At 50.9% G+C, this 22,174-nt stretch overlaps 9 protein-coding genes across 16 annotated transcripts; 4 read left to right on the top strand and 5 right to left on the bottom strand.

Annotated features, from left to right (window-relative positions):
- Positions 1-854: 854 nt before the first annotated feature.
- On the bottom strand, positions 855-2,681 carry LOC112347103 (pentatricopeptide repeat-containing protein At4g02750-like). The gene has a single exon (XM_024677441.1). It carries the CDS (start codon positions 2,679-2,681, stop codon positions 855-857), a length of 1,827 nt encoding a protein of 608 aa, XP_024533209.1.
- Positions 2,682-2,770: 89 nt separating this feature from the next.
- On the top strand, positions 2,771-4,242 carry LOC9651285 (probable 2-carboxy-D-arabinitol-1-phosphatase). The gene is made up of 7 exons (XM_002972421.2): positions 2,771-3,040; positions 3,104-3,294; positions 3,348-3,467; positions 3,520-3,619; positions 3,670-3,809; positions 3,874-3,953; positions 4,077-4,242. Exons 1-7 carry the CDS (start codon positions 2,812-2,814, stop codon positions 4,198-4,200), a joined length of 984 nt encoding a protein of 327 aa, XP_002972467.1. The 5' UTR covers positions 2,771-2,811; the 3' UTR covers positions 4,201-4,242.
- On the top strand, positions 4,235-5,562 carry LOC9650607 (SNAP25 homologous protein SNAP33). Of its 2 annotated transcripts, XM_024677190.1 has the most exons (6): positions 4,235-4,380; positions 4,443-4,800; positions 4,861-4,957; positions 5,014-5,135; positions 5,192-5,289; positions 5,350-5,562. In XM_024677190.1, the coding sequence occupies exons 2-6, from the start codon at positions 4,444-4,446 to the stop codon at positions 5,447-5,449; spliced, it is 774 nt and encodes a 257-aa protein (XP_024532958.1). In that variant the 5' UTR covers positions 4,235-4,380; position 4,443; the 3' UTR covers positions 5,450-5,562. The 2 variants fall into 2 exon arrangements, with proteins under 2 accessions (XP_024532958.1, XP_024532957.1); XM_024677189.1 differs by having other exon boundaries at positions 4,235-4,800.
- LOC9651284 (probable protein phosphatase 2C 28) lies at positions 5,499-6,759 on the bottom strand. Its single transcript, XM_002972223.3, has 3 exons — positions 6,231-6,759; positions 5,996-6,176; positions 5,499-5,855 (listed from the first exon to the last, which is right to left on the bottom strand). Exons 1-3 carry the CDS (start codon positions 6,599-6,601, stop codon positions 5,529-5,531), a joined length of 879 nt encoding a protein of 292 aa, XP_002972269.2. The 5' UTR covers positions 6,602-6,759; the 3' UTR covers positions 5,499-5,528.
- A 120-nt stretch (positions 6,760-6,879) lies between these two features.
- Positions 6,880-8,785, top strand: LOC9651283 (protein GUCD1). 3 transcript variants are annotated; one of them, XM_024677187.1, is made up of 11 exons: positions 6,880-7,111; positions 7,175-7,353; positions 7,428-7,552; positions 7,614-7,725; positions 7,895-7,969; positions 8,019-8,107; positions 8,165-8,217; positions 8,273-8,345; positions 8,390-8,465; positions 8,524-8,605; positions 8,653-8,785. In XM_024677187.1, the coding sequence occupies exons 2-10, from the start codon at positions 7,207-7,209 to the stop codon at positions 8,599-8,601; spliced, it is 828 nt and encodes a 275-aa protein (XP_024532955.1). In that variant the 5' UTR covers positions 6,880-7,111; positions 7,175-7,206; the 3' UTR covers positions 8,602-8,605; positions 8,653-8,785. The 3 variants fall into 3 exon arrangements, with proteins under 3 accessions (XP_024532955.1, XP_024532954.1, XP_024532956.1); XM_024677186.1 differs by having other exon boundaries at positions 8,255-8,345; XM_024677188.1 differs by lacking the exon at positions 6,880-7,111 and having other exon boundaries at positions 7,406-7,552; positions 8,255-8,345.
- On the top strand, positions 8,659-10,703 carry LOC9650606 (beta-hexosaminidase 2). The gene is made up of 3 exons (XM_002972418.2): positions 8,659-8,728; positions 8,787-9,584; positions 9,632-10,703. Exons 2-3 carry the CDS (start codon positions 8,804-8,806, stop codon positions 10,627-10,629), a joined length of 1,779 nt encoding a protein of 592 aa, XP_002972464.1. The 5' UTR covers positions 8,659-8,728; positions 8,787-8,803; the 3' UTR covers positions 10,630-10,703.
- Positions 10,704-10,954: 251 nt separating this feature from the next.
- On the bottom strand, positions 10,955-14,510 carry LOC9650605 (dual specificity protein phosphatase 12). Of its 4 annotated transcripts, none has more exons than XM_002972222.2 (8): positions 13,064-13,170; positions 12,579-13,003; positions 12,473-12,525; positions 12,343-12,407; positions 12,211-12,289; positions 11,867-12,154; positions 11,639-11,807; positions 10,955-11,583 (listed from the first exon to the last, which is right to left on the bottom strand). In XM_002972222.2, exons 2-7 carry the CDS (start codon positions 12,989-12,991, stop codon positions 11,653-11,655), a joined length of 1,053 nt encoding a protein of 350 aa, XP_002972268.1. In that variant the 5' UTR covers positions 12,992-13,003; positions 13,064-13,170; the 3' UTR covers positions 10,955-11,583; positions 11,639-11,652. The 4 variants fall into 4 exon arrangements, with proteins under 4 accessions (XP_002972268.1, XP_024532952.1, XP_024532951.1 ...); XM_024677184.1 differs by having other exon boundaries at positions 10,955-11,561; XM_024677183.1 differs by having other exon boundaries at positions 10,955-11,807.
- A 23-nt stretch (positions 14,511-14,533) lies between these two features.
- LOC9651282 (nuclear poly(A) polymerase 1) lies at positions 14,534-17,660 on the bottom strand. 2 transcript variants are annotated; one of them, XM_024677179.1, is made up of 12 exons: positions 17,444-17,660; positions 17,314-17,391; positions 17,126-17,233; positions 17,008-17,070; positions 16,780-16,941; positions 16,617-16,730; positions 16,488-16,550; positions 15,971-16,300; positions 15,754-15,918; positions 15,043-15,699; positions 14,839-14,915; positions 14,534-14,742 (listed from the first exon to the last, which is right to left on the bottom strand). In XM_024677179.1, exons 1-12 carry the CDS (start codon positions 17,543-17,545, stop codon positions 14,676-14,678), a joined length of 1,986 nt encoding a protein of 661 aa, XP_024532947.1. In that variant the 5' UTR covers positions 17,546-17,660; the 3' UTR covers positions 14,534-14,675. The 2 variants fall into 2 exon arrangements, with proteins under 2 accessions (XP_024532947.1, XP_024532945.1); XM_024677177.1 differs by having other exon boundaries at positions 16,488-16,730.
- A 10-nt stretch (positions 17,661-17,670) lies between these two features.
- On the bottom strand, positions 17,671-22,169 carry LOC112347043 (RGS domain-containing serine/threonine-protein kinase A-like). Its single transcript, XM_024677176.1, has 12 exons — positions 20,359-22,169; positions 19,826-20,192; positions 19,158-19,761; positions 19,041-19,081; positions 18,811-18,980; positions 18,655-18,733; positions 18,498-18,596; positions 18,366-18,434; positions 18,263-18,312; positions 18,105-18,186; positions 17,957-18,051; positions 17,671-17,899 (listed from the first exon to the last, which is right to left on the bottom strand). Exons 1-12 carry the CDS (start codon positions 21,069-21,071, stop codon positions 17,773-17,775), a joined length of 2,496 nt encoding a protein of 831 aa, XP_024532944.1. The 5' UTR covers positions 21,072-22,169; the 3' UTR covers positions 17,671-17,772.
- Between the last annotated feature and the right edge of the window lie 5 nt (positions 22,170-22,174).

The raw sequence follows: 22,174 nt of genomic DNA, 5'->3' as shown, positions 1-22,174 counted from the left end.
TCATTATCACCATACTCTCTCCCCAAGTCAATTCTGCTTTCCAGGACAAGAGCTTAAGTGCGTTATAAACTTTTCATACATTCTTTCATCCAGCTGCCTCATTGAAATTGCTGAACCAAAATGCAGGCCGCTTGATCAGAAGCAAAGAAATTAACCTCAGTGTAATTTGAATTCGTTTATAAAACACAGAATTGTAGATTGATTTTGTCAGGTGTTAAGAGCTATACGAGGGCAGTATCCGGCCGTGGCGGCCATGGCAGCAATGCTAGGGTGATGCTAGGACGGGATTCTAGGCCGTGGTGGCAATATTTCGGCCGGGGCAGCAGCAATCCTGGCGGCAGCGCTCTCGGCACCATGAGAGTGGGATCTTGAGGCTAGATGCCATGTGGCGGGGTATGTGCGGTCGTTTCTCACCATGTAACTCAATGAGTGTTTTGGTAGGAAGAACAAGCGGAGGCAAGTAGAAACTGCTGTAGACCTATGGAAGTTAAAAATAAGACTCTTTTAAGTGGTACTAAAATAGAATGAAAATTTAATCACTTAGACTTTACAATTTACTACAACTAGCCTCCATCACTAACATGGATGCTCAATCCCTGATGAAGGGTTATATGATCCCATAGATGCTGATGGTTTGGGCATTGATAAAGAATATGGTAGATGTTCTCCACATGACCAAAGTTGCCTTGCTGGCATAAATATGGGGGATATATAGCATGGTGTGTTGTAAGCTCTACTTAGAAGTGTGCCCTACAGCTGTAGGTATAATAGAATTTGGAATTGCCCATATCAAAGCATGTAAAAGTACATAGAAGCAAGAACCAGTTAATTCTGGAGGTCCCAAATGCTACACTTTAAAAATCAGTGAATTGAAAACTGGAGTATAGCCAAGAGTCAAGGAAATTGCGATCTAGTATGTCAACGATGCAGCTCAAGTGGTCTGGAATGGGTGAGATTTCGTAATCAATCACCATTGAAGAAAAGCACTCTTGGGCGATTTTTAAAGATCCTGAGTGGCTACAGACAAAGAGCAAACTCAAGAAGGTGATTGCGTCGGGATTGATTCCGCTGGAAACCAGCTCGTGGAAGATCTCTAGGGCTTCTCTGCATTGCGCACAACGGCCATAGGCGCAAATCAGAGCTGTCCACATGTCAAGATCTCGACACAGAGATCTGTCAAAGGTGGTTTTTGCATGTAGCAGATGCCCTGAATGGGCATATGCGGTTATTATGGCTTTGGAGGCAATAGTACTTTCTTTTGGCATGTTTGCGTATATTTCTTTTGTTGAAAAAACATGGCCATTGTAAAGGTAAGATTCAAGTAATAGGATGTAGGATGAGGTGTTGTGGAAGGGCATTACAAAATAGAAGAAGTTTATGCTTTCGTCCATATTCCCTCTTCGGGCATATTCAGCGAGCATTACATTAAGTGAAACAATGTCTTTCTGGGGAAATCTTTCTAGCATCACCCTAAGATCCTCAATGCTGCTACCTAACAAGGATCTGATTTGTAAAGCTATTGTGCATGAAACCACATTATGAATGGGCATCGAATGAAATATATCCAGTGCTTGGTCCAAACTCCCCATTTGGGTATACATTTCCATCAAAGCACTGCAAATTACAACGTTTCTCTCTGGCATCTTCTCAAACAATCTCTGAGCATCCAAGAAATAACCATCTTGGGCATATGCCAAAAGCATCAAAGTCCACGAGACTAGATTCTTTTGACACATTCGCTCAAATACGTGCTTTGTTTCCTTGACACTTCTGTTTATAACATGAATTTGTAGCATAGCATTTAAAGCCACCACATTGTAGAGAGGCATTGAGTCAAACACCACCTTTGCCTCCTCAAGGTGGCCCATCTGGATATAACCCCAGATCATAGATGTCCAAGATAATATACTTTGGTATTGTATATTGTTGAACACGAACAATGCTCGGTCTAAAGAACAGTCATATACAAATCCTGCCATTACGCTTACACAAGAAATTTCATCATGGTAAGGCATGCTGTCAAATAGAATCTTTGCAGCTTCTACATCCCCATTCTCTGCATAAACACGAATGAACGACGTCATGGCTCCCATTGTCTTTTGGGGCATGCTATCATAGATCACCTTGGCCTCATCCAACTCATTGCTGGAACAATATGCTTCGACCATGGTGTTCCAGGTCACAAGATTCCACTCGGGCATCTTATCGAAGATTATCCGGGCTTCTTCTAAATACCCAGCTCCGGCAAATGCAGTAGCCATGGCCGTCCAAGTAACTACGTTTCTTTCCGGCATCGAATCAAAGTAGTTTTTCGATTGTTCTAAGGAATTACCGCAATGACAAGCAGTGATCATAGCCGTCCATGTAAAAACATCTCGCCGTGGAATACGTTCAAACACTTCTCTCGCTTTTCCCAGTTGCCCATTCTGAGCATATGCACTGAGCATGAGATTCCAGGAAAGGAGATCCGAGCCGTTGATCCCGCAGAACACGTCCCAGGCATCGACGGCGCTCCCACATTTCCCGTACATGTGTATCAGCTGGTCCTTGAGAAGCTTGCAGTGCCTGAGGTGCTCGCCACCGCTAAGAATCTCTCGGTGGAGCTTTCGTCCTCGCCCTAAATCTCTCGAGTCTCCACAGTCTCGTAGCAGCCTAGAGAAACGCTCGAGCTCTAGATCCATGAACCTCCATCCGTACTTGCGAATATCTTAAGCTTCCAGTTTAAATCGTACGGTAGAATCTTAAGATATTCGCGGGGATTTTTAGCCTATTAAGCATCGTCTCTATTTTCAAAATATCCTGCCCGCCGCAATGGCGGACATTGTGGCGCCGTGTTCTTGCTCCTCCGCCGCCTCCTCCTCCGCCAGCGCTCAGTTCGCACGCAGCTGGTGGAGCTTCTCGCTCAATCTTGGCGGCAGCTGCATCGCCTCCTCCAAGCGGAGGAGAAATTCCGGCAATGTAGGGTTTGTCATCCGGGCATCGGCTTCTTCTCACGACGCGTCCACTTCTACTGCTGCCTCTTCCTCGAATTCCGCCGCAAGTAAGTCGTTCTCTATCGTTATCGTTCTATCGGCATAGATTTTCTTCTTATCCAAAACTTTAGAGGAGAGTGGACGCTTGTCGCTGAATGGCAGTTCCAGCTACGCCACGAGAGCACTGGAATGGGTCACGGGGACGGCTCTGGATTTTCGAGGAGCGACAGACCCGTTAATTCCCACTCCTCTAGCCGCTGGCAAGAGGTTCTTTCTCGTGAGGCATGGATTAAGCTCATGGAACGAGGAGGGCCGGATTCAGGTAAGCTGTGGTAGTGATTTTTCTCGTTTGATCTCTTGTTTCCTTTGATCCAGGGCAGCTCAGACAAGTCGGTTCTCACGGAGATTGGAGTTTCGCAAGCACAACGGTGCAAACATGCTCTTTCGAAGATTAAGTTTGACAAGTGCTACGCTAGTCCCATCTCCCGAGCCAAGGTGGTAGTTTTTCTTCTACATGTATCTCTTTGATAGCGTTGTTTTGAAGCAGTCTAGTGCCGAGATTATGTGGTCTGGTCGCGAGGAGCCATTGATTTTTCTTGAGAGTTTGGGAGAAGCCAACCTGCTGTTCCTAGAAGGAATGAAAAATCGTAAGCTTTGCCACGCTTCTTGGTTGTCTACAAAGCATTTTCTTTTCTAGAGGACGCAAGGCAAGAGTTTCCCGAACTGTTCAAAGCCTGGAGAGAAGATCCAAGGAACTTCAACGTGAATGGCGTCTATCCCGTCGTCAATCTGTGGGGCAGGGCGAAGAAAGCTTGGGCCGAAATGCTCGCCGGATCTGTAAGCTCGTTCTCTCTCCCTCTTTTCGCAGAGAGAGTTTCATTACTTCTATTTCACTTGACAGGGACAAACCGTGCTCGTTGTTACTCACAAGTCGATTCTTCGAGCACTCATTTGCACAGCACTGGGATTAGAACCGGAAAGGTACGATCTTTTCACTCGTAAACAAGCTTTCTTTTAAGAAAGTCTTGCATCCCATAGTTCTAGTCTTGATAATTCTACTCGCAAGTTTTGCCGTTGCTAACTTTGCGATGATTTCCTGGATAGATTTCGAGCGATCGACATAAACAACAGTGGGATCTCGAGCTTTACGGTGAACAAGCTCGGGGAGCCAATGCTCGACAGCTTGAATCTCACAGCACATTTACACGCTGACGATGTGTTCTACTAAAAAATCCCATCCATTAAAGAAGAAAAATAACGTTTGGGTTTCCCTCCTTGTGTCCCATTCAAGTTCTCTCTAGCGGCGTCTCTTGATCTCCTCCTCTCTCGCCCTTTCCTTGCCACGGCGCCACAGATCTATAAGGCAGCTCCCGGATCGTCGCCATCGCCATCGCCATCGCCGCACTAGGTCAGTCACGACGATCGCAATGCGGCATTGATACCCTCTTGGCCTATTTTTCTTTCTCCAAGGATGGCTCACAAATCGCCCTCGGCGGAGCTTCTTCTGCGAGATTCCAGCGCTTTCCAGCAGCGCCAAGCTCTCCTGGGAAATCATTCGCCCAGTAATCACAGTCGAGCGTCCTCCGCTCCTCCTCCAGGCGCCGGGCATCGCCGGGATCTAGATGGCGATGACGAAGATCTGCAAGAGCTCCAGCAGCAAGCTCTGGGCACATCCCAGGAGACCACTTCCGCCATCCAGAGCTGCCTCCGCGTGGCCGAGGGTATGAGGCACGAGGCGACGCAGACGATCGTCCAGCTCCACGAGCAAGGCCAGCAGATCCGGCGCACGCACGAGTCGGCGCTAGTGCTCGAGCAAGAACTTAACAAGGTACTTGGAAATCTTTTCTTCGTTCTATCCTTGTCAACAACTTTGGATCATCGATCACAGGGAGAGAAACTTCTGGCCAGCCTTGGAGGCATCTTTTCCAGGCCCTGGCGGCCCAAGAGAGGCCAGGAATTGAGCGGGCCCTTGGACTTCCACCACGGTACATAGCTAAAGTTCTTTCTCTCTTTCATGGCTATAGCTATGATCTTTCATCAGATAATCCAGTCCATGCTGCTGCTCATCCCGATCGGAAAGAGTTCTTCGAGGGCAATGGAGCGGCTCCGAAATCTTCGTCTTCGCCTCCTCAGCACGCCTCGACGTTTCAGTCCCACGTCCAGGTAAAGTCGTTTTGTTTGTTCGTCGTTTCGAGCTTTAAGAGAGAATCCTTGGGAAGGATGAGCGAGCCAAGCAGGATGAAGCTCTCTCGAGCCTGAGCAGCGTCCTGGATCAGCTCAAGGAGATGTCCGCTACCATGGGAGACGAGCTTGGAAGGTAACTTGCCATAGCCACGAAGAACTTCTCTGTCAAAACTTACCTCTCTTTCTTGCACAGGCAAAACGAGAGCTTGAGCCGTCTCCACGGCGACGTTTCGGAGCTGGAGTTCCGCGTCAAGAATGCAAATCAACGCGAACACCAGCTCCTGCACCAGTGATGAATCAAAGTAATCGAGAAAGGAGAAAGAGAATCTTGGCTGGAAGCTGGACGATAGAACTGAAAATTAGTTAGCTCGCTCACTTCAACGTGACAACGACGATGGTTATATCATCGGTCTCCCTCTTCACTTTGGCAAGCTCGACGAGCTCCTCCGCGGCGACCACGGCCTCGTCTTCCTCCAGGACCACGCTCACGGCCTCCTCGCTCGTCACCTTGTGCCACAGCCCATCGCTAGCGACGATGAAGAAATCGTCCGAGGAGAGCTCGCCTTCCCATATGTCCGGCTCTACCGTGATGTGCTCTTTGAGATCGTAGTCCCCGAAAGCTCTCGACATGGCCAGCCGTCGGTCGACGCGATAGATTCCACCGAGTGTTAAGCTCACTTCTCCACCTTTGGATTCCACCTGACAAAGCCACAACAAAAGAAAACCATAAGTGGAGACAACGATCACAACGATCACGACACTCGAGAGAGCTACGTGTTGCTTTGGGAATCTCTCAGAGCTGCCACCTGTGGAGGAATAATCGGATTTTTCGGTCTCACCATCTCACGTTCTTCCGGCTTCTGTGGTTCGTGATCCACGGAGACGACCACGGCCTCGCCACCGCGGCACAGCACCGCCCGCGAATCCCCGACGTTTGCGACAATGAGCTTGGATCCATCAAAGAGAAGGCAAGTCGTGGCCGTGGAGCCGGATCTCCTCACGCTTCCCAGATCTAAAATCCTGGGAAGGAACACAATCACACGAAGAACAAGCCAGCGAAGATGGAAACCAAACCTCTTGTCCAATGCCAAGTATGCCTCTCGGATCGCCTCCTTTGGATTCACATCGAAGCGTGGATGACTCAAGATGGCGTCGAAGAGATACTGCTGGAGGAAGTCCGCTACCTCGCCCCCTTTGTGCCCGTCATACACCCCAAACATCGCAATCTCCTTCCCCTTGTGCTCGACGATCCTGGCGTAGTGCCGGTCCTCAAAGGCGTGCCCCAGCAAGTTCTTCCCGAGCGCACAGCCAAACCGGCATCTAGAGCCCTCCCCGGACTGCCGCCTCACCTCTAGCAAATCCAGCGAGGTCGGTGGAGGCGATTCTGGAGCTGGAACGATGCCGCCACTGGTCAGGATGAGCCTCGTCGCCGACGATCCCGCCATTTACTTACTGTCCCGTGGATCGCGGAGAATGAATGAATGAGCTACACGCCGCGCCAATCCATCGATCGAGCGCTCCCTACTGGCGGATCCTGGCGGCGCCGCTTCTTCTTCTTGATAGCCCTAGATTTGTATTTGTAGACGAGCTTGCATGCCCACCACCGCGCCAGACAAAACTCCCTCGCGAGTTGGGGTTCGAATCCGGGCTTTAGTTGAAGGTCCGAGGTTCGATTCCCCGCTTGAAAAACAGGGTAGAATATACCGCATCGAGTCCAAAAGCTTGAGAACAGGGTGGAATATGCCGCGGAGGCTTTCTGGCTGGGAAATGACCGTGGTTTCATTCATAGGTTTTCCTTCCAGGGGTGAGCGGCTGCGCGGCGCGCTCCAATCCGCATTGCGCGAGATTTCGGCAATGCCGATGAGAGGTCTTTAGGTGAATCGGCATCGGCGCGGCGAGCGCGGCGGGATCTCTCTCTGATGAGAGTCCCAGGATCGAGAATGGAGTGATTCGAGGTGATTCACACCAGCTGCTGCTCTAAAATCTCTCGCTGGCCGGCGATTTTGTCGTTGTCGCAGGATTTGTCTGAAGATCATGCTCTGACAAGGGAATGGCGGGATCGGAAGGAGGTAGGTCTCGGAGGACCGCGAACAGTGCCTGGGCCACGAAATCGCTCGTGGAAATATACAAATGGGATTCCGTGCATTCCCCTTTCATCGACTGTGACAGACCTCTTCCTCGGTCGAATTCTATTGATGTGAGTATATTATAGATAGCAATCCTTCGTTGCTATGATTGTGCCGTGATAGTTCTTTTTGTTCTTCTTTCCAGGTTCCCCATGTCCGCCAGCTTAGGAGCTGGGATTGTGGGCTCGCTTGTGTCTCGATGGTGCTTCGAGCTCTCGGGATTGAGAGCTGTAATTTAAAGACATTGTCCCAGCTCTGTCGTAACACGAGGTAGGTCCTATAGGCAACCTTAAGTGCGTGCTGATTTTTCTTTCTTCCCTGTGGCTGGCAGCATTTGGACTGTTGATTTGGCTTATCTCCTTCGCCATTTTTCGGTGGATGTGGCCTTTTTGACGATCACCCTTGGAGCAAATCCACTTCTGGCAGTCGAGTCTTTCTACAAGGTTCGTACGCGTAGCTCTTTCCAAACGCTTTCTAACTGTATGTATTTAGAGGTCGATCGTCCACAGTTTGATGTGTAAGTCGAATCGCCTGCCTTTTGCATGTTAAAGCTACCTATGTTCGTTGTAGTTGCAATGTTCTTTTCATGGAGAAGCTAATGGTATCGTGCAGGATAATATGGAAGCCGACGAGAAACGGGTAAATAAGCTGTTTGAGAAAGCTCCTCAAGCTGGGATTCAGATACAGGTAGCAGTATAACATCTACTCATTTGACACTCAAGCGAAAGTGACACAGTGGAGATCCATATCTGGCGAAGAATTGGCAATGCTGATTCTTTCTGGACGATATCTTGCTATTGCGCTAGTTGACAAACACAAGCTCAGGTACTTTTTATTTTCAAATTCTGAATATTTTCTTAGAGCTTCTCCTGGTCTTTACAGCCATCCTTGGCTCGAAGTGTGTTTGTGTTGCGGGTTACATTCTGGCTACACAGGTGAAGAGACTTTTTTCTTGTACCACGTCTTTTACAGGTGATGTTGATTTTGCAGGCCATTATGTGGTTATTTGCGGGTATGATCTAGAAACCAACGAGTTCGAAATAAAAGATCCATCAAGCTCAAGGTGCTAGGCGCTGTGTTTTGTCTCCTCACATCTTGTCTTTACAGTTGCAGCGATAAGCTGCCGCTTGAAGCGCTGGACGAAGCACGTAAGTCTTTTGGAACAGACGAAGACATACTTCTAGTAAGTCAATGAATTATTTTTCATCCTGTTGCATATGGCGGCCTTATGTTTTGTGCAGATCTCTATGGACAGCTTGGATGATGCGAGCGTTCAAGCAATGACTCTGCTCTCCATAAACGACGACAAATCGGATTAATAAGGCGAGTGAGAAGCCAGCTTTGTTTCTTGTACTTACCACCGACTACAGTTGCTAGTGGACAAACAACATTGGAGCTGTTCACTTCTTCAATCCATAAAATCTTCTGTTTGGGCGGCAGCTCTAGGTGGGATTTGTTGATGCCGCGCGTTCCTTCTAAATAAATATGCTAACATTTTCTTCAGAGGATTCACATCACAAAATGGAGATGAGAAGACTGTTCGGCTTTCTCATCTTCTGGTCCGTGCAGGTTTGCAGGGGCTCCGATTTGTTTCTGTGGCCGCAGCCTCAGATTGTTGAGGCCATCGACAGGTCATGCCATTTGATTTCACCAACATTCACGATCTCGGTGCCTGCGGGTTCTCCAAAGCTGTTGCGAGCTGCTGCATCGAGGTACAAGCGTCAAGTTTGTACTGAGAAATGGTCTGCAGTGTCCATTCAAGCTCGCATTTCTTCTCAGTCCGCACAAGCAACTATTTCACGGCTCGTCATCTCCGTGTCGGACTTACGAGCCGGCTTACAGAATGGTGTGGACGAATCCTACACACTGGTGGTTTCAGAGGGTGACTCTGCCTCGATTGTGTCGAACACAACGTGGGGGGCTCTCCACGGGCTGGAAACATTCTCTCAACTGGTGCAGTTTGACTCGCAAGCTCGCAAGCTCTTCATAAGCTACGGGGTCCGAATCACAGACTGGCCGCTCTACTCTCACAGGGGACTCCTGCTGGACACATCCAGGAACTTCTTTCCGGTCAAGGACATACTTCGGACCATCCAGGCTCTCAGTTACAACAAGCTCAACGTCTTCCACTGGCACATATCGGACTCGCATTCGTTCCCTCTACTCCTGGAGTCGGAGCCGGAGCTGTCCAAAAAAGGCTCGTATGGGCCGGAGTTTACGTACTCACGTCAGGACGTGAAGCGCATTGTGGCCTTCGCCAGGTCTCGCGGTGTCAGAGTTATCCCCGAGATCGACGCTCCAGGTAAAAACTTCCAGATTTTTCTTTCTAAAGTCAAAGCTTTTGTCCAGGACACACAGCATCATGGGGAGCGGCGTACCCAGAGATGTTAACATGCCTGGGAAAGATGTGGTGGGATCCCAACACTCAAGACTGGAGCAAACGCATGGCGTCGGAGCCAGGTGCCGGGCAGCTCAATCCCCTACACCCAAAAACTTACCAGGTTCTCAAGCACATCATCGAGGAGGTGACGGCCCTCTTCCCGGACTCCTTCTACCACGCAGGGGCCGACGAGATAGCCCCCGGCTGCTGGAACGCGAGCGAGGAGCTCTCACGCCTCGTCTCCTCCGGGAACGCCACCATGGGCAGCCTCCTGGAGCTCTTCGTCAACAGGACGTACCCGATGATCGCGTCGCGCAACAAGACGGTGGTGTACTGGGAGGATATTCTGCTCGACGCCGCGGTCAACGTGTCTGCTGACCTCCTCCCCAGGGGGTCAACGGTCATACAGACGTGGAACAACGGGGCCATCAACACCAAGGCGGTGACGTCGGCGGGGTACCGCGCGGTGGTGTCGTCGTCCGACTTCCTCTACCTCGACTGTGGTCGCGGCGACTTCCTGCTCAACGACTCGCGATTCGACCAGCCCAACCGGACGGTGGTGCCGCCGTCGCTGAGCATCACCGGTGACGACGCGTCCTTCAACTACGGTGGTAGCGGCGGGTCGTGGTGCGCGCCGTACAAGACGTGGCAGCGGATCTATGACTTTGACTTGGCGTACGGGCTGACGCGGCAGGAGGCGGCGCTTGTGATTGGCGCTGAGGCCGCCCTGTGGTCTGAGTTGGCCGATGCGAACGTGCTGGATGGGCTGGTGTGGCCGCGGACTTCCGCGCTGGCAGAGGTGACGTGGTCAGGGAATAGAGACTCCAGCTCCAAGAAGCGGACGACTGAGGCAGGAAAGCGGCTGGTGGAGTGGCGGGAGAGAATGGTGTCACGGGGAGTGGCAGCTCACCCGATGATGCCACGCTGGTGTATCTTAAATCATGGGTTGTGTAACATTAACATATGACGAAAATAATTTTGCATTTAAATTTAAAATTTATATGTATAATAATAAATTTAAGTAAATCAAAACTTTACAAACTACTTTAGAAATTTGAGCAATGGAGAGCAATAAGCAATGGAGAATCATTCTTGATTGTATATATTTTCTCTCATTTTATTCTGTATTTTTATATGCATGCAATTTTCTTTTTTAGTAAAATCTTTGGCCTCTACACATTTAATATAGATCCTTTTATTGCCTTTTATAATAGTTTCTGCTGAACTGTCAACGGCCGCCACGTCAACTGCCACAGGAACAGTGCCCGCCGAACACACGCGCCCCTGTCAACTGCCCAAAACTGCTACTTTGTTTTCAGCAAACTCCACCTTCCATGAACGACAAGCAGAGCAACAACAAGAGAATTTTCTAAGACCGAAACGATGCCCAGCACGAGCAGCAGCAGCAGCAGCTCTCTCCAGCATCGCTATCAAGGATTTTGGCTCCCAGGACTTGGAAGCCTCGCAGGGCTCGGATTTGGAGCGCCCGGAATGGCCTCCGGGCTGAGGCAAATCGCGAGGCACATCCGCGCGACGCCGTGGCTGTGCGATGGATTGGTCCTGGGCGCCACGGTTGCGACCATCTCCTCCACCTCCGCGCTCGCCTACTCGTCGGCGCTCATGCGCTTCCCAAAGGTGACGCCGCCGCCCGCCGCCCTCTACGCGCTGGGCGGCGCCGCCAGCGGCATCCTCGCCATGGATTCCGCCTGCCACGAATGCAACGCCCTCCGCCTGTTTGCGCTCAAGAAATCGCCGCCGGGGGTGCAGGTGTCGCCGCTGCTGGGATTCTCCATGGACAGCCTCCTCACTGAGATGATCATGTCGTTCCTCATCTCCTTCGTCATTGTCACCTTCTCGGTGTTCTTGGTGAGGGAGATGCGATGAGAAAAACACTGTGCTCTGCCACGTTCAGAGCATTTCTCTGAGAGGAAATTTAATGGAGTTTGCTCGAACATCATAGAAAACCAGAGAATTACCTCTTCTCAAGCATTTATGTCCATGACGCATCAACCTTGCTTGTGTGCAACTGGAATGCCGGGTTGATCCAAGTACCGCAGCTGCATTGCACTCCCACCCAGTTGAAACTCCCGACTTTGCTGTGGCAATTTGCGCAAGAGAGTTTCCCTTCCATCTCCCCTTGTTGGACTGCACGGAGAAATCACTGTGCATTAGCAATGAAAAAAACATGAAATGGAGCTGTTTACCTGTAGTCATCCACTGCATTGGCTCCACGAACAGGGCGGCACAAGAGTCCGGCACCTGCGAGGTTGAAGTCTCGTCCTCATCGCCTTTCTTCCACTTGTATGGTTTCTCCTGAGCGCCGGGAGCGTGAGCGAGAACATTGCCTTGCAACGCAAGCAAGCGCCTGCACTTTTTGCAGCGGAAGAAGGTGCCTGACTTTCCACCTGATGGATTCTGGTTTTCTGCGTGGGAGCTTGGATCTACTGCGAACTGCAAAAGCTCGATCTTTTGGCCTTTCCCATACATGTTTCCTGATTAGCAAGCATTAGAACCTGGGATCCGATGAGAAAAGTAACCACGAGCTCACCGAGATTTTCCAGGTGAAATTTCTTGTAAATACTGTTGTTTTTGTCCACGACACAGCCCATCTCCTCAAACATCCGCAGCTGAAGGGAACAAGAGACGGTGAAAAAACTACTTGCGAGCAGCACATTCTTACCTGACGCTTGAATCCTTTGTTTGGGCAAGCTGTTTTGCTACATTCTTTTAAAGAAGCGAGCGCCTCTGCAATGTTAAAACTAAATAATTCGTGTGAGTTCTTTTCTGATGACACGGGAGAATCAAAGGACCTTTCAGTATCAGCCTTTCGCTCCGCATAAGGTAGGCAGTGATCACCGTAGCACTGAGGTGATAAAAAAAAAAGGAAGGATGAGCATCAGAATACAAGGACGTTACCTGCGGGAAATACCAGCTACGCAGTGGACGAGCACAGACCCTTCACTCCTTCCCTTGTCAATAAACTCCAGGCACTCTTCCAGATAATCGAGCAGGTTCTGAGCCTCTGTGTCGATCAAAGGAACAGTTTTCCGGACCAGCTTGGCTCTGTTTGCAGCAGCTTGCTCGGCAGTGACTGGCTCGGGACGACTGGCCGCAGCATCCGCATTTGGGTTCTTCACAGACTCCATGAGGGAGCTGCGCAGAGACGCCCGCATTCTAAAGGCCGAGAACGCATTCAGCGACTTGTCATCCGTGAGGAAGTTGAGAGACGCCAGAGACAGGACGTGCGTGATCCCGGACTCGGATCCAAACAGGTACTTGAGCGCATCATCCAGGCACCCGATGTAAAGCCCCTCCCTCACCTTTTTCATGCTGAAACCGCCCTGGAGAAAGAAACCCGCATAACCTAAAATGTAACGATAAAATGGATAGAGAAAACTCGCCTGTTGGCTACGAAGTTTCCGCGTTGAGCTTCTTCATGTTCACACCAGTGATCTGATGAAACTCGGACGCAGCCATTCGTGTCAAATCTCCAAAACGCTGTTCGTAAGATCTCCATATCTCCCACCTAGAAAATAAGGACATGAATGAGCGAAAGGAGAAGACCAGAAGGAAATACCAGTAGGCCAGAAATTCGTAAGGTTTGTACTTCTCGTAGACTGCTGCAACAACTTTTGCAAGATTCTGCTTTGTAACACCTTGCGTACCGTGAAACTAAGAACATGAAACTGTTAAATGCAGCAGATATGAACGAAAACAGAGGATAACTCTCACCTGTTTAAGATGTCGAAGAGTCTCTGAGTCGGCCGGAATAACGTTGTAGTTCCCGAGTAGCATCATCACGTTGGCACAACAGAAGGGCCCAAATCCATAGACCTTCAAAACGGCGCATCTCAAGCTGTCGCCTTGGAGTGCGTCTGGGCCTTCAAACTTTCCCAGCTCCAAATCCCCGGAAGCAACGTCCTGTGCTAGCTTCACCAGCATTTTGCTTCGGTATCCAAGGCCGCATCGCTTGGAGAGGAAGTCCGGCTCCAAATCCTTCAGCTCTTCCGGGGTTGGAAAAGCTCCGACTTGTGTATCGAAAGCCTGCGTCCCAGTTTCAGCCTCCAGCATTTCGGATGGAGCAAGCCCAGCGCCTTGCATGCTCTCATTGAAAGCTTTTTGCAGTCTTTTCACCCTCGATTTGGTTGTGCTTCTGGCGACCACACTCTTCCTCTTTTTCGACGAAGACGAAACCGTGGTGACCGCAAATTCAATCTTTTCGTACGCAAGCACCTTGGTGTATCCAACTGGAGCTCCCTTGAGCTCAAACTGGAGCTCGCACAAGGCCCTGGCCATTTGCAAAGTTCTTCCCCACCTACAAGAAACAAGAGCATGAAACAAAAGAAAGAGTCATCCAATCCACTTACCCGCAATTGCAGAGAAGAATGCTCTTCACCATGTCCTCGAACAGCGTCGGCGATCGTATCAGCCTCCCAAAGCCTTCCTCCTTGGCTTTGGGATGAAGAGCATGGAAGCCAGTCACCAGGAGATCCTCCTCATCCGAAAGCCTCAGCATCCTCTTCACTTGGCTCTGTCACAACGAAATTCTCCCTTACACAACGTACACAATCTAAGAACCTACTCACCAGAATTTCTTCCCGATCGTCCGCCGGGAGCTCCCCCACGCCCAAAACCCTCACAGCCAGCATCCCGGGCGCTTCCTCCGACAAAATCGTCACCACAGCACGCCCGTCCTTGAGCCGCAGCGGCCGCTCCAGATCGCCGCTCTCCGGCAGCCATCTGTTCGGCTGCATCATGTAGAATCCATAGCTACACACGACGCGCGCGAGGGAGAAGGAATGCGGCACCGCCAGACGCAGCACGAGCCCCATTTCTTCCTCGCTAGGCTAGAACTTCCAAAACCCTAGAAATCGAGTTTTAAACGTATGTATATTCATTATAACCGTGTGTCTCACAGCCTATAAATCTTCCTATGAAGAGCCATTTCTTTTCCCTCGTCTTGCTCCCTTTCACTGTGGAAGAATTTTGCTTGAGCGATCGAGCTCTCCATCGTCACCGGTTAACAAAATGGTTTCCTGGCGGAGCACTAGTCGATGGTGGAACACTCGCGGAGCAAAGCCTGCGATGAAACGCGAAACAAAAAATGAGACAAGGAAAATTCCCGTCACGAAACTTCGAGCACTGTTAGTAGACTACTCCGAATCTCAAAGCTTGCCTGATCACGGGCCTCCGGATCTCCGCTGCCGCTGCCGCTGCGGCACTGCTTGCTGCGATTGACGAGGTTCCCGCAGCCTGGAACAAAAACCAAGATAAAAAGCGGGCAAGAAAACCAGAGTTGTCAAAGTCAGTGCCACCAGAAGAAAAAAAATCACAAACGCGGACCAACAAGCTTGAAAGCAAAAGAAGAGAAAAAAGAGACCTCTAGCTCCTCCAAAGGTGCGACGGTTTGTTGAAACACGAAAGTTGCCGGCTGCGTCTGCTTAGCCTGTACAGCTGCCGAGCCCGGTCCATTCTGTTGGATTTCTGGAAATCCAAAATTTGCTGCGTTCGCATCCGGCCTCAATAACGTAGCTGGTGTTGCATCCGCGTATGCTTCCTGCTTCTCGGGCTTTGCGGGAGCTTGACAGCTTCCAGCTTCCGAAACGCCGGTATTAGTACGTCGCAGGGGCCTGGAGCCTTCGGGAGGGGTCGTCTCCGAGTCCAGCTTACGCTTCAGAGGTGGTGTATCAAGTTCCGTCGGGAGCGAGTTCGTTCCAACCAGCCTTCCGGTTCCAGTTACTTTCGGAGGCCGAGCTGGCTTTGTTCCACCGGGGAAAACGTAGGCTGGAATCTGTCTCCGGCGGACATGCGACACTGCTATGTCCATTCCTTCCTTCCACAACTGATACCCAGTCACGGACTGCCTAAACTCCTCTACCGTGAGACGAATATCAAACTGCTGCCCTTCCTGTGATGGAAGGCCCTGTCTCTTTTGCAACCCCATGAAGAACGCGCAGTGCTTTCCTTCTTTAGACTCGTCCACAAAGTCGCAAGGATGTGGATGGCATTGGAGCATGCCATACGTATGTTTCTCGATCTGCATTTAAAGTATTAGATTTCAAAAGGAGAAAACTTCCCGGTCAAGCCCAACCTTGAGCGTGAGTTGTCGGAGCCGTGACTCGACCCAGCCCTTCCATCTACGGAGATCATCGTTGTCTGCAGCAAAGACGTCGATTTGCAAGTAGTTTTTATAGGCATCGAAGAAAGCGTAAGGCTCAAAAAGCGCACTCCATTCAGCTTTATTCATTTCAATCACCTGCCAGGATCCAGTGTCACAAGAAAAGAAAAACCTTTTATAAGATACGTACCTCACAGATGCCATTTGCACGACTGAATTCCTCGACCATGACTCGGAGCGTGCTCGAAGAAACATTGTAGCTCGAGTTCATGCAAGGATAAGCAGGAGTTATAATCGGCATCTGATGAGTCCGGTCACGAGGATTTTTCCGCGGATCCCAAACACTTAGGCCCAGTGAACCTTCTTCTATTTCGCACAGCATTACAGGATTGGGCCACCGCCACTGTGTGTAAACCCGGAAAAACCGTGACACCAGCATGCTCGGAAGAGCGTTCGGGTAAAGCTGGCAGATTCTCGCAACAAGTAATGCCCAGTTCACACCCCCAAGAAATCCTGTCACCTGCGTAGAATTCATAAGTCGATAGAGTTTGCAGTACTATCTTTCCATGGCTGCAGAGAGCAAGCTTGTGTCTCCTCTGCCTCATGGAACTAAAAAATCATGTCCTTGTTCACAACCGCATCTCTAACAGTGATGCCCTACATGCGAAGTGGAAGAATCAAACTCGAAAAAAGAGCGCCACACTTACATTCGAATAGACGCCGCGCTTCCTGGCCCACAGCTTCATGCACCGCAACGTAGTCCGAAAATGCTGAAAGAAACTACCGCTAGTTGAAAGCTCATTGACATTATAAAAGAGGAGAAAAAAACCAGATACCTCAATATTTGGAACCAATCGCAATATCTGGTCTGTGACACGGCAGCCATTGAGACTGCGGACACTCGGCTCGTCCAAATTCCGGAGTATGGACTCTTGCGAAATATCCAAATCCTGTGCACAAACTGTATTAGAAAAGATTGTAAAAATCGAAGTTTCTCACCTCCGGAATCGTCCACACCGCAAGCGGAGCATACAAGAGATCAATGCTTATTCCGCTAAATTTGAATCTCATAACTGGAACATGAGCGTCCGGGACAGGATGAAGTTCCGTCACTTCGGACATAGCTTCTAACATTCCATGAAAGACACCAAAAAAATCCTCCTATACAAAAGCAACGAGCCAAAGTTAAGAATTGGATGTACAAAGCAAAAGGAGAGAAAAACTCACCTCTCTGCTCACATGACGGGGGCCAACACAAAGTGTATCTATATCGGTACCCGGTCCATGTACCTGGGAAGCATAAGCTGGTTACTCTCCAACACACAAGAGCGGCAGAAAAGCTTACTCCTAATCTATAAGAACCAAAAGTAAAAATTTTGGCATTGGCTTCTTGAGTGAGCTGCTCACTGTATCCCTTCCTAAGACAAATATTCTTCACCCATTCCTTGACAAGCTGCAAGAAACACACACACTCCATCTCAGATACAATCCCGAGAAAGCAAAAGCAAGAAAAATCAATGCAGAGTCTCAAACCTGGTCAAGCCTTCCCAAAACTTCCTCACGCTGAACCGCCTCCTCGGGGCTCTCATACAATCCAGCCTCAGTCAAAACCTGGAAGAAAGAAGGCCAAAAAATCCCTCTCACAACTCGACTCAACGCTAACCTTCTCAAGATCGCGCGTTCTTGCGAAATCAGCTTCCGTCGGCCCGGCAGTGGAGATAGGCTCAGTAACACCCAGATACTTCTTCCCGTTGCTCTGCGCCATCGCCCCCGGGAATGCTGCCTGGAATCAGCAGCTCTCAGTGCAGTGGCGCCAATCCCCCTTCCCCCGGCGCCATGGCGCGCTCGCTCCGCCACAGGAGAATACCCTAGACCTAGCTTACACCGACGAGCCCTAAAGCTCCCTGTTGTTAAGAGGTTTTAACGAAAGAATATGACACCAAAAAGCATATCAAATATACAGCTTTTAGCTATACACAAGCGCTTCTTCTCTCAACTCTGTGCGGCCGATTCTTCGCTAGCATTCGACTGTGACTTCGATGCCGATCCCGCTATTTGTGCTAGCAATTCGCGGATCTTGGCGATGATCTCCTCGAAAGAGGGTCGCGCTTTGGGATCGCTGGAGGAAGTACGAGAGAGATCTGTGAGATTGGGGAGATAAAAATTGGAGGTCTACCTTTGCCAGCATTGTTCCATGAGAGCAGTCAATCCCGGGTCTGTGTTTGGAGGGATTGTCAATCGTTGGTTCATGAATCCCACAGCTCCCACAACCTGTTTTGGAGAGTAGAAGTCCGTGTTCTTGAGAGAGTTTTGGAAGAACTTACTTGCATGGGATTCATTCCGTCCCAGGGAACTTGTTCCGTGGCGAGCTCCCATACAATCACGCCAAAGCTGTAGACGTCGGCTCTAGAAACAGCGACAACCAGCAGATTATTTCTCGATCCAGCCATGAACAAGAGAAAGAATTTGATTCGATGCAAACCTCTCGTCAGAAGGCTCGTTTCTCAGCACTTCCGGCGCCATCCATTGTGGCTGCCAGAGGAAAAGTTTTAGAGAAAAGCTCGAAAACAGAGAGAAGAACTTACAGTCCCGCGTCCTGACTTTGTTGTCAAGAGCGTTGCATGCTTGAGCCTCGAAAGACCAAAGTCCCCCACCTACATTTTGGAAGATCAATGGAATGAGACCCCGGGAAAGGGAAAGGAGGAAAAAAATCTCGCCTTGACGGTCCAATCTTTGTCCACGAGGAGGTTCGAGGACTTGAGATCGCGGTGAACGATTGGAGGCTTGCAGTGGTGAAGATAATTCATTCCTCGTGCCTGTCATTACCAAGTCACTCTCAAGAGAAAAGGAGAGAAGAAAGATCTATCAACTTACAATGTCTAAAGCCATTCTCAGTCGGCGCCTCAGATCCAATCCAGGAGTTTTCCGATGCAACAAGCGAAACAAACTTCCACTGCCACGACCACAAGCTTCCGGTCACAATCCAGAACGGAAAAAAATGGAAACACGAAGGATAAGATCGAATCTCACCGAGGAAGAAACTCGGTGACAATGCAGAGATTGTCCGGCGTCGCCACGGCTCCCATGAACAGCAGCACATTCGGGTGGCGGACTTTCCTCATGATCGCCACCTCCTTGCGGAAATCATCCAGAAGAGCTGGAGAAAATCCACGCTCGGAGAAAACCTTGACAGCGACATCCTGGAAAGACAATCACGAGTGACGAAAGCTCAAACTTTTAGAAAACAAAAGCGCACTTACAGATCCACACCACATTCCACGGTACACGGATCCACAGGAGCCTGTTAAGCCAAGCACACTCTCAGCGGAAAAAAAGCAAAGAAAGAGAGACTTGACCGATCAAACTTTGACACTCACCCTGTCCGATCAGCTCGCGGATCGTGAGCTCCTCCCAGCGAATCTCCTCCGCGTCCTCCACTCCCGAATGGTTCAAACTTTGAAAGCTCGACTCGCTGCTTTGTCCACTGGCACCACTTCCGACGAACTCCTCCGGATCATGGCTGCCGGCGTTGTAGAGCCTGGGTGGGGTGCTGTGGCTATGCCCGAACCTCGGTCTGTTCTCTCCGCTTTCATGATCTCTCGGCTTTTTCACGAGTCGCCAGATGATGTTGTTCTTCTTCACGCTTGAGTCCGACGAGTCACTGTAATCCGGAGGAGAGTTCCACGGCCAGCTTATTCCTTTCTTCGCCATCCACGTCTCGGCCTTGTTGCTCAGAGCTCTCCGAGCACCGTTCCAGCGGTTCTCTTCGCTGTGGGGACTTCCGTCCGAATCGAGCTGCTGCTGCTGCTGCTGTCTCGAGGAGTATTTGGTTGGCGATGCCCCGCTCCCTGGCGGAGACTGGAAGTCGTGCCTTTTCTTGTCACCGGGCGATTCTTCGTGGGATTTCTGGCTGCCATTGCTGCCACCTTCTCGATCGTCGCTGTTGTCGTTCACTCGCAACTTTGACATAACTTTAGAAGCCTGGCAAGGAAGGAAACCGAAAGTAAGAACAGAAAGATCTCAACTTGGAAAGCATCACTCGTACCAACTGAGAGACCGATGACGGAAACGGAGTTTTTTTGTGCTGCTTCTCCAGATCTTCCCAGTTCTCTCGAGGAGCCGCCAGTGGATTCGGCTGCTCCTGGAGCATACGTACGTCGTGGGCCACGCCGACGATGCCCATGAGCACACCATTGTCGTCATAGAACGGATTGTCCGAGACCGAGGCGGTGAAAACCTCCCCGTTCTTCTTCCTGAGCGGGAACTGGCCCGTCCACGACTCGCCATTCCCTAGCCGCGCAACCAGCTCCGACAAGAACCCCTGAGCCGACTGCTCCACAATGAGCTCGGACACCTTGCGTCCCACCGCCTCGGCCTCGCTCCACCCCAAAAGAAGCTCCGCGGCGTGGTTCCTGCCAAAGAACAAGAAACAAAAGTTGCCAAAGCTCTAGAAAAAAATACAAACTTTGCAAGAGAAGTTGGCAGAGCTCTCGCAAAATCCAAACTTTGGGAAGAAGCAAGCAAGCGAAGTTGGCAAAAGCTCTCGAAAAATCCATCCAACCTTTGCGAAGAACTCACCAGTATGTCACCTCGCCAGAGGGAGTGAAGATGTACACGGCCTGTCCCATGGACTGCAAGACGTTGCCAAAGTGCTTGGGAAGCATCTTCCTCGAGGCCGATAGAAAATCACTTCCATCGCCGCCAGCACCACCTTCATTGCCACCGCTGCCACCGCCGCCGCCACCACCGCCACCACCGCCACCACCACCACTCCCTTCGACAGTGATAAAATCCACTGGGGCGGTCACCGGGCTGGCCTCGGAGGTGGTGTCGATCGGCGGTAGTAGAACCGGCGAATCCACGTCCTTGACGGACGACTCGCGGCTCCCTTGGTCGGAGCCCGACGCTTGCTTTGGCGGAAGGATGGACGGATCGAGCGTCTCGAGCACCGGCTCCAGAGTGCCGAGCACGGGCTCCGGCGCGTTGTTGATAACATGGATCAAGGCGGTGGTGAGCCGCGCGTGCGATTCCTCGAGCTCGCAAATCCGCTGCTTGAGGATCTCCTCTTGCGGCGGCAGCGCGGAGGTGACGGGCGGCGATGGCGAGGTGTCCTGCTCCTTGGGGCCGAGCCCCACGGCCGCCAGCCCCTTGCGGAGGCTGCGCTTGAGCTCCGACGATCCGGGAGGCGTCAAATCCGCCTCTGGCGACTCCGTGCCACCGCCGCTGCTATCCTTGCTTCCCAGGCCCACGACCGCTAGCCCCCGCCGGATCGCTGGCGCGAGCATTGGCATCGTCGCGTGGTGCTCGGCCAAACTCGCTGGATCGGAGGTCTTACCTCAGCCGTGATATCATGGAGCTATGGCTATGGATTGACTAGCTCCACCGACACGTCTCTCGAGGAGGAGGTGATTCGTGGTCGCGAAGGGAGAGAGATCGCCTCGCGCGCGAAAGAGAAGATAGAGCTATGCTCGTTGTTTATCCTTTGCTTCTATTTCCCCGCCCTGCCCCTGTTCCCCCCTGACTCCTACGTCCCCTTGTCGCCACCCGGGCGCCTCGGCTCCCCGCCAATCCAAACCTCGTGAATTCCCACGAATCCTCGGGAACCCACCACGGATCCCTCCAATCCCCCGCCGCCCACGTCGCTCCCGATCCAGAATGGCCCCGGATCGATCGGGCAAGACGATCTAAAAGAAAACCCCTCGCCAGGAAATGGAAGAATCCCTCGCCCACCACTCCCGCTCTCTCGATTCGCTCGCGCTAGATCCCTCCTCGTCGCTGCCGCTGCCTAGTTGCCCCATTTGCCTCCGATCCAGCGCAAGTTGCATTGACATTCCGGAAGCTCCTCGAGCATTGAGAGAGAAGAGAGAGAAATAGATTGAGAGAGAGAGGGAGGGAGAGGATGGAGAAGCGCCACTCTACCATAGGCTACCCTGTCCTCTTCCTTTGGATGCCTCATCGCTATTCCATCTCTCTTTCCCTCCTCCTCTCGCACAGATCCACCATCGATCCCTCCTCCTTCTTCCGGGAATCCCAATCAGGACATTCGAATTGGCTGCTCCTCAATTCCCGACTGCTGTGATTCGGACACGAAAGCAACCCAGCCGCGGTGCGTGTGTGGATGGATCAGACGAGAAAGGCAAAAAAAAAGAAAAGACCCCAAAAAAAAAACCACTACCTAAAGAAGCTCGCGACAAACCTCTCGCCCTCCAATTCTCCGGGTTTCCTGTGCCATTGCTGCTTACTCACCCCCTCTGCTACAGTAGACGTTTAGGGCATACATAGAGAAGCCATTGATCATCCCTCTAGCTCTCTCTAGGGCAAGGATCGATCCATCGAGAATTTTGCCCCAGAGATGCTATCACTCACACCCCCTCTTTGTCTTCCTCCTCCACTT

Source organism: Selaginella moellendorffii, unplaced genomic scaffold (genome assembly GCF_000143415.4).
Source record: "Selaginella moellendorffii unplaced genomic scaffold, v1.0 SELMOscaffold_19, whole genome shotgun sequence".
Classification (NCBI taxonomy): domain Eukaryota; kingdom Viridiplantae; phylum Streptophyta; class Lycopodiopsida; order Selaginellales; family Selaginellaceae; genus Selaginella; species Selaginella moellendorffii.
The sequence above is the reverse complement of the archived record's forward strand: the minus strand, read 5'-3'. Positions and strand labels throughout refer to the sequence as shown.